A 9,702-nucleotide genomic window follows, 5' to 3' on the forward strand; every position below is an offset into this window, starting at 1 on the left:
AGAAAACATTATATGGATTTCACAGTGAATGAATATGATTAAGTTTACACAACAGTGTTTAAAGGTAAATTAAAGGTAATCGTGTTAATTGACCCAGGTGACGTAAGCAGCCTCATTCCTGTTACCTGAGGCTGGCTGATGTCTAACAGCTGCGTACAAAAGACTGTTAGCTACGTTTACATGTGGCCAGTTTAGTGATCGATACAGCCAGGCTACCTTCACATCAGGAAACCTGTTAGAAGGAGGGAAAGGTACAGCTAGTAGTGGATAGAGCATTTTAAAATATCTATTCATGGTATAGATTGGTATAGACCCGGATTCAGTTTACTTCATGAAAAGAGTAAGTGTCCCTAATATTTTGTACATTCAGTGTATCTTACATTGGCTGTTGACTGTGCTGTCGGTGGCCTCAGCAGAAAGGTCTGACGTCTCGTTGGAGTCTCTGGTGACACTGTCGTCTGCCTCTTTCTGGCTGTAGTCTTCCTCGCTGGTGCGGTGCCGAGGTAGGACTTCGCAGGGGCTCTGCTCCAGGAACCTGTGCGAAGTGAATGTACCAGGCTTAAGGCTGAGCTCGATGTCTTTAGCTTGGAAGTGTATACATGCTAGAGATGGGACAATTCGCTTAGGCTATTTCGCGATACGATTCGATACGCGATTTGGGGTTCGCGGTTCGATACAACCACAAAACAATGTAATAAATAACTTATGTGCAGAATTATATTTATTTCTGAGCCACATATCTTTCCTGCAATGGCACTGGCTTGCTAGAATGTAAAGAATTTAAAAATGTCATTACAGCGTGCACATAATACAATATAGATGGAGAGTTTGTGAAATTGTGACGGTCAAGCGTCTCATTCGTGATTACTACGGCAAAATAAAATGGAGCTAATATCACCATTAATTTTTCTGCCCCACGATACGTATTGACACATTTTTGTATTGCGATATATTAATTTTCAATATATTGTCCCATCCCTAATACACACAGTAAAAAAATCTGCCTAAAAACAACCTAAGTGCATGCAATGAATAAAAACAAAATGTTGCTCATCTATCATCTCAAAGAAATGTGCTGTATGTAATTAAAATGAATGATGTGAAAAAATGAGTGGAGGAATAAAGAAATAAAGGGCTGATTGAAAGAATGTGTTAAAGATGTACATGCAGGTTGATGATCATACCTCAGTCCAAGCATGACGTCTATGTAATTGGCGTGTCTGGCGTCCACCAGCTCCTTGGCAACATGGACGCCGTCTGCCAGGAGGTCCACCTCCCAGTGCGCATCTGAAACAAACTCCCTGAAGAAGATCTGGAGGTTCTTCTGGTACAAACGCTCCTGGAAGAAGACCGCTGCTTCGTCCGTCCACTGGCCGTCCGCTTGAATCGGCTTCACTCCCCTCAGGACGCACGGGTAGGTCACCTTGGGGAGTCTCATCAGCGCCTCCGGAAGCCTCTTCAGCTCGGCGCGGTCTTCGTACGCCACGGCCACGCAATGGCCGTAATCCACCAGGTTGACCACCACTCTGTCGTCGGCGTGCGCGACTTCAGCCCTGCACCACTTGTTCTTGGCGTCCGATTTCACCAGGCAGCAGGAGCCGGGGACGAGCTGGGCTTCGGGAAGAGGAGGCGTCTCCCCGGGGACGTCGTCCAACATGATGGACACGGTGTGCATGATGAGGAGCAAGTCTTCCAGGGCGACGCGGAACTCGAAGGGAGTCGTCACTGCGGCGGCAAAGCCAGAATACGCTTTGTCCATATGGACGGGAGCGAAGAAGAGTCGCCGGGGAGGGCTTGGGTCCGAGGTGGTTTCTCCATCTGCCCTCGCATTTTGAGCCTCTGTGGGTAAAGGGGTCATGTCTTCGGCACGTTGCTGTAAGGTTGCGATTCTTTTCGGAATGAGGAACAGTCCATTCATGACTATTTCAACCAGCCAAAGGTTATCCGCTTTGGAGTAGGACACAAACAGCAGCTTTACATCACTGCCTATCATTGGTCTGAGTGCTTCCTGCCACAATCTGTGAGCATCCTCTCCCACAGTGAAGCCAAGGTTATTCAACCTGCACAGTACTGCAAGGCTGGGGACTTCTGTAAGGTTAATACACAGCCCTCTGAGGGAGCCAATAGTCATTTCTTCTGTGATTCCATGATCCACAAGGAAGACCTGACATTTGCCCTGGTGGACATGCTGAACAACTGCCCTGTGCCACTGGTTCACCCCTTGTACTTTCGTTAAGCACCTGAGCCCTTCTTTTACCTCCTCCTCAGCCACCACCTCACACTTGTACAGGTTTTCAGCTATGAGACTTTCCAGTGCAGCGAAAAGGTCTGTGGTCTTATTGAGTCTCATGTAAAAATCGCCGTTACATAGGACAGATAGAAGTGTCCCGGTCTCTGTCTCTCTGGCTTGAATAATTGGAGGTACTGTTATACCTCCAGGATCATGCGTTGCTTCAACAGGGGAGTTGGAGGTCTTGCTTGGTTCATCCGGGATCTTTGGAGAGTAATCGGTGTCTCCGGAGGCTTTTCTGCTATGGTAATGCTTGCATGTCTTTAACTCATGTTTGGTTGACGATGTGGTAGGTGGTGATTTCAGCATGAGTTTTTCACTTTTGGCAGTGGACACAACACCTTCAGATTCAGTTCTTGTCTGATTCGCTCCCTCTTTGACTGTAAAGGAGCTTTGCTCACAGGGTGTCAGTGCCTCTTCCATTTCAGATGACCTCATGGGCAAAGCAGGGGCCTCCTCTTCCTTTTCAGTTACATCACTACTTTCAACAGTTGCTTCAGGTGCCACTGGAAAAGCTGGGATCTCAATCTTAACTTTCCACTGAGTGCCAAATTGACTGACAAAGTCAACCATGAGAGGCTTTTCCATTACAGCGTCAGTGAAACAAGCATCAGTTTTGTAAGTGCTTGTGTCTAGGGAGCAGGGTATGCTGAATCTTGGCTGAGAGAGATGCTCCCTTGTTATAGAGTAAAGCTTCTCCTTCCCAACGACTGCAGAGTTTCCATAGTCCACAAACTCAACTTTGAAAGAGCCACTCCCTTCATAGCCCTTCACAACAGAGCGATATAGAGCCGTATCTTCTTCATACTCAGCTAGAACAAGGTCATTGATTCTCAAATCCACTGGTGTGGTCTTCGTCAGGGAATCTCTGCAGAGATCCGAGTTGAGATCTTGGCCCATTTTCAAGATGGCCGGTTCATCCTCTTGCATTTGAAGGAAAAAGCTGTTGACTGAATCAATGTGGGAGGCATAACACTTAGCCCTGAATCCTGCACTCACTTTCTTGTCAGGCAAACAGGAGAGTTTAGGCATTTCATGTGTGTGTGGTGGTTGTTCTGATACATTGTTTGTATCATGGTGCTCCATTTGTTGCTTTGCTTTCCTGTTTTCCTCAGTTTTCATTGGAACACATTTCCTTTCATTTTGTTTACTGTTGCGTGCATTCCGGACGTGAGAGCGTTTAAGGGCATTGGATTTGGGAGAATATGAAGACGGCCTTCTTTTAGGATGGTTGTTGTAGTCCTTGACCGAAGTCTTCACGTTTGTGTGTCTGTCTGTGTCAACACTCACCACCAACTTTGGTTTGGGTTTTAGACTGAGAATGAGCTCCTTCACTTTCTCATTAATGTAGACGTCTCCATCAAACAACTCTATCACAAGTGAACCATCTTCACTCTTTCCAACTATGACGGCTCTCACTTCCTTATTGAGGATGGTTTCATCAAGCCACTGTTTGCCCTCTGCACAGAGCTCTTCCTTCGGGACTCCAGCAAGGCTACATCTCACAGCCTGCATGGGTGTGTACAGCAAGTCAGCAGAATCCATGGGAATACACATGACGTTGGTTTTCTCAGATATGCTCACATTTCCATAGTCCACAAAGAACACAGCAAGATGCAGAGGAGACTGAACAGGGCGTGCAAAGCCCCTGTACCATTTGCCATCAAAGTATTTTGCCAGGCACAACTTCCCTACAACAGCTCTTGTGTTGGCTTGCATCATTTTCTCACTCTCCACTGAGACTTTCTTTTCAAGTTCTTCAATGAGTTCACAGTTTCTGTCGAGGTGGCAGAAGACTTCCCACGGACTGCTCACGTGAGTGATGTAGACTTGTTCCTCACTTCCGGTACTTAGTTTGAACGAGGAGTAGATGAAAGACTCAGGACACACAGTTGACAGTAGCTTTGTTGAGATTTGCACTTCTCTTGCCAGGCCCTGTTCCACAAGCATATTTGTTATGCTCTGCTGCGTTTGAGTGTTGTAGAGGTCCACAACATTGCACAGCCCTTTGTTTCTCACATGTAATTGAGAAACAACAGAACATCTTAGACTGGAGTTGTCTCGCACAAAATCCTTCAGTGAATTACACACGCTTGTATTCCAAACGCCGCAGCTCTTGGGATCAACAGGTTCGATCAGGTTGTAAAGACTGCATCTGAAAGCTTGTCCTTCGAGTTCTACATATTCTGGTAGTATTGTCTGAAGATTGTGCTCCTTGAGTTGGACAAACATGCCATAGTCAACCAATATCACATTGACGTAACCTTTCTGTTGTCCTGTGATGCAGGCCCTGTACCATCTTCCATCCTCGGGTGACTTGGCAACACAACATGAAACACCTAACTGGACTGGAACTGTGTGAGTTGTGTAATACTGCTGAATCTTATCCATCAGCTCCTCCAAAGCTGGAACCATAGTTAGAAGCTGGCACCAAAAGTCTGATGGAGAGTTGACGTGAGAGCAGTGGACAGCAAACTCACAACCAGGCTTGAAGTTAAAAGCTTTGAATTTAAGAGGAGCTTGGGCCTTTTCAGTCTCATTTTTTTGTGTGTTCTCTCCCTGCAAGATTTCAGCTTTGACTTCGGTGGACTTTTCATTCTTCTGCTTACAATCCTCCCATTGCGCTGTATTCCCACTAAATCTTTTGTGTGATGTCACACTAGATTGTGGGCCTTGTCTGTCTGTTTTTTCTGTCACATTTTTTTTGTTTTGCATCACAAGCTCTGAAGGAATGTTGTTCCAGTACTCAGCTTGATTTGAAGAGATCAGAAGCTCAGTGATGCTGTGATTGTTGTCACTTCCCATCTCATAGAGATCCACAACGAATTTGTGTTTTCTCAAGTGGACAACATGGCTTCGTAGAGCTTTGTTCGACACGGCTTGTCTGAACAAGTCGGCACTGGCGCTGGTCCACACGTCACACACAGGAACAACATTTACAAGAGTACAACAGAAGGCAAATGCTGGTTCGCTGGCAAATCTCTCTGGTATCTCCTTAATCAACATGTGTGGCACTTTCTCAATGTTTCCAAAATCAATGAAAAACACTTCAGCTCCATGCTCAAGAGTGTCTGTCACTACACCTCTGTAGTAATGCATGTCTTTCTCATACATCGCACAGCAAAGTGTGCCAACCTCAGGATTCGTCAGTACTTCCTCATCCAGTTTTACTTGACTGAAGTGATCAGCCATTTCTTTCATCATTTCTTCGAAGTCATGATTGCGTTTTTGTGTTCTAATCCAGAAGTGGTTAGGATTCAAGACATGCTCCACGTAGCCCACAAATACAGAGTCCACCTGCACGTTCTCTGCTTCAAGTGTTTCACCTAAGGCTTGAGCCATGACTGTCTCATAGTATAAATAACCACCCTGAGGTGGCATTTGCTCAGTCTCGAACACCGTCTCAATCTTCATTTTGGGAAGTTCTTGGATTGGTTCTGGTTCCTTCACATGACTATCTTTTGCACCGAGTACTGTGATAGTATACAGATTCTGCTCTTCATCAAAACTTCTGATCTCCACATCTAATACTCCTCTGAGCAAGCCTTTCTTGAGGAAACTCAACTGCTGAGTTTTCGCTGCCTCGTCTTGATCAGTCACAGAGGAGAGTGAGCATGGGAAAGCCATGATGGGTGTTGAATGGAAATCAGGTGGCAACCAGTGGACATTCTCAACTTTGACAGATTCACAGAATCCATAATCAACAAACAGCACTCTTACTTGAGAGTTCACTGGGAGAAACTGTACAAAGCCTCTGTACCATTTCTCATCTTTGCCTTTGACTGAGCAGAGTAGGCCCAGGTTTTCTGGAGGCTTCTGCCTGGGATCTTTGGTTCTGGACTCACAAGCTGTAGCCAACTTCTCTGACAATGCCTCAAGAGCTGTTTCCACACTGGTCATCTGACAGTAAAACAGCCCAGGGTTGACTGCAGCAGTTACTCTCACTGTAACACGTGTCCCAGCAATCAATCTAGGCCCACAGAATGACAAAATATCCTCAAATCCCTGCAAACTGGTTGGTTTGAAGCAAAATTCTTGTCCCCTTGGCTTTTCAATCAGCAAATCAGGAACAGGTTCGATATTCTGCTTGAGTGGCACCTCTGTGAGCATCTCAACCAAGAGGAGGAAAGTGTCTGTGTCCACATGCCTGCCAAAACCCAATCTAATGAGATCGTTGTTGACATCAGGGGCTTCCAATATGAGGACTTTATGGGGAAGGAGGGCATGGAGGTATCCTGTGACATTTCTCCCGATTAGGCTTGAGAAGTATTGCTGCACTACAGAATCCCAGCAGTCTTGAAGTGACAGCACATTCGCAAGAAAGCCACAAACGATCTTGGGTGGAAGAATGAACAGATCATTTGAACAGGAAGACAAGTGGGCAATGTCGACACTCAAGACATTTCCATGATCTATGAGAAACACATCAAACAAGTCGTTCTTTCTGTTCTGAACTCTTCCTCTGTACCAGCGGGCTGACGTCAAATCTTCTACGAGGCAAAACTCACCTATATCCACAGCGGTTTTTGTCTTTGGTGTGTTTTGTATTTCTCCCTGCACAATGTTATAGTCAAGTTCACATATACTGAGATACTGTCCCTGAAAGTGTATCAAGGTTGCTTCAGGGCTCCAGTCCAAGTGAGTTAACTTGAGGTCCACCGGCCACAGAGCACATGGAGCAGATGGGCCTGGATCCTGAGACCTGCAAATTAAAGTGGACTATATTAGCATTTAAGATAACTTTCACATTTCATATGTTCAGCATCAAAAGACTAAAGTGACTTCTAGAGGCACACAAGTGACTAATATTTTCCCAAAAGCGTACCCATTTGCAGTCCCAGTTGTGAAAGCTCTTTTCCCCTTGTATTCCCACCAATCAATGCAAGACATATTTCAACAAATATGTCATATTTCACAAATACACATTTACTGAAAATGAAATGGTGGAGCCAAAAATGTATCTGAAGTCAAAGGAATGTTATACATTAAGTTGTTTTGCCAAGTGGTAAAGAAGCCTACTGACAAAAAGCATAATCTTCAAATTCCACTATGGTGAGCTTTCACAAATCTTTGTGAGTGGGATGGGTGGAAGAAAAAGCACTTACAGTCACAACACCATGAATTACCTACTCTTGTTTCTGACTCAATTAAAACCAGAATTAAGCGAATTACTAAAGATGAATGCATCTAAAGGAAATAGAAATACAATACCTTGAGGTCCCATATTCTTTTATGTCTTGAGGTCCATTCAAAGCTGTGTGTGTGGTGTCATGTACCAAAAACACTCTCAATCCATTTTTACATGTTTTACATTCTCCAGCATCTCTAGTCTTGCCAAGAACAGGCTGTTTCTTTTTTAATTTCTTGATACTGTCAAGTAATGTCAAAGACATTTCTAATATCTGGGTAAATTTATGTAATTTAAATGAAATTTCACACATTTCTGGAAAATTACTAGTAATTTTGGATCATTTTTGGGCAAAATATTACGTAAAAAATAAAGCATTATTTTAGCGCTTTATTTTAGATTATCGTAGAACCCTTTGGAAATCAGCAACTGATGGTAAATTTGATTATTATGACTTTTATCATTATTATTATCATTATTATTATTACGCTGAAACTCTTCATTAGAAATCTGTATGGAGAAAGGTCCCGGTAGAATAGATGTTGCGTTCAAATTACGAGCGACACAGCTACAAGACAGGCGAGTGTAGCCTGCTACAATGTCGCCATGGGTCATGTTACAACACTTTTACTCAGCAGCACTTATAATTCAAAAGGTAAACACCCAAGTGTGGTAATGAGAGATGATGATGAGCAACATAATTACAGAGCAATAATGTTGGCAGCATATGGCCTATAGTATATCTTTTTTGTGGTATTTTATTTTATTAAATTTCTAGGCTACAACTACTACTACTACTAATAATAATAATAATAATAATATTATTATTATTATCATCATCACCACCTGTTCTCTATAGAAGGGGACATCACCTGGCACAAAGAGCAGCCAAAAACAGATGGCCAGTTCAGTACCATACATTTCACCATTAGGTATCAGGCTTCACCACAGATTTGGGTTTGGGGTTTAGTTAGGCTACTCTTTAAAATTTTAGTGTTACATACTTTTGATGTTCTGAGCCCAGCCTCGACTTCATGGCAGCAGCAACTGGAACTGCTAAATCCTAAACAGAACAAGAGAAAGAGAAGTAGTCGATAACCAAATGTATTCAGAGGAAATACAAGTACTTTTCCAGCTGTAATGTGAACCTTCAGAGTGTATGCCTAAAACCTAGGTCAGACTACAAGACTACAGACTAAACAACCTCGACCTGCCATCCCATTGGAACTGTTCACACTACATAACAGGAAAAAAGATAAAGGATCACACACTACCCGAACTCACAATCTTTCCTTTGGTATTCCAAAGTGGGGAAATAAAACAAAGGGTCACAGGTGATAGTCCCACCTATGTTGAAAGCCTCAGAAAGAATATTATAGCCTAACTGTATCAGTGCCCCACATTAATCAATTTAAACATGGCTGTACAAACATCATCATGAGAGTACAGACATTTGTCTTTAGTTTGATGAAGATTGATCAAACTATCTTGAACATGTCACAATGTCAATTTATCAAACTATTTGCTGCTGGGCTTTTTGACCTACTGTACACCCAGTTTTCAAGATATCATTAAAATGTTTTGTCTGTTTAATGCTTTGCAACACTCCTGAATATGTGTTTCAAATTTTGGTCTGATTAGATGAATGGTCGATAAGTTATGGACAATTTTGTGATAGGGCGTGCTTCATTAAAAGTTTATTGGCTGAAAAAAGATATCATGATGGTCCACAACAAGTTGTGTGTGACTCAAATGAACGGCGCAGGAGGAGTTGTGAAAAAAGTGGAGAAAATGGCAGAAAATCCAATATGGAGTGATACCTATATGGGTTGAACTCAGCACCATCCAAAGAATCTAAGGATACAATAATTTCCTCTACGACAAACGGTTCAGAAGTTATTGGCCAAAACATCAAGTTGTAGTTTTTGTTGCCTGAGTACTGGGGGGCCATAGGAGCTCACCTGCCGAATATGGCTGATGTAGGACTTAGTTTCTAAGCTGCAGACACTTTTAGTAAAGAAAGAAAGAAAAGAAAAAATGCAATAGGGTCTTCATTCTGTCACTGCAGCACATAGGAGCTCTGTGCCACTTGATTTACAACATAGAACACCAGCCATCTTTGTTCCAGGACACATTTTGTCGTTATTTTCAACCAAAACCACCTGAATGCGCCACAGGTGCTATATGACTTGTGAACTCAGATGAGGGAGTTTATGAGACCCTGAAGACAGCATCTCTATGCGAGTCAACAGCGCCATCTTGCGGCACTGACCTGGAACTACAC

At 43.3% G+C, this 9,702-nt stretch overlaps 1 protein-coding gene across 1 annotated transcript; it reads right to left on the reverse strand.

The window, feature by feature from the left end:
* Positions 1-380: 380 nt before the first annotated feature.
* On the reverse strand, positions 381-8,454 carry tdrd15 (tudor domain containing 15; the record flags this gene model as incomplete). Its single annotated transcript, XM_071514913.1, has 4 exons — positions 8,423-8,454; positions 4,963-6,992; positions 1,165-4,914; positions 381-602 (listed from the first exon to the last, which is right to left on the reverse strand). Coding segments are annotated over exons 1-4 (6,034 nt in total), but the record flags the coding sequence as incomplete, so codon positions are not given.
* Positions 8,455-9,702: the final 1,248 nt, after the last annotated feature.

This window comes from Centroberyx affinis, unplaced genomic scaffold (assembly GCF_046629955.1).
Source record: "Centroberyx affinis isolate AG114_WGS23_722 - 3 ecotype Tasmania unplaced genomic scaffold, CSIRO-AGI_Caff_v1 ptg010350l_1, whole genome shotgun sequence".
Lineage (NCBI taxonomy): Eukaryota > Metazoa > Chordata > Actinopteri > Beryciformes > Berycidae > Centroberyx > Centroberyx affinis.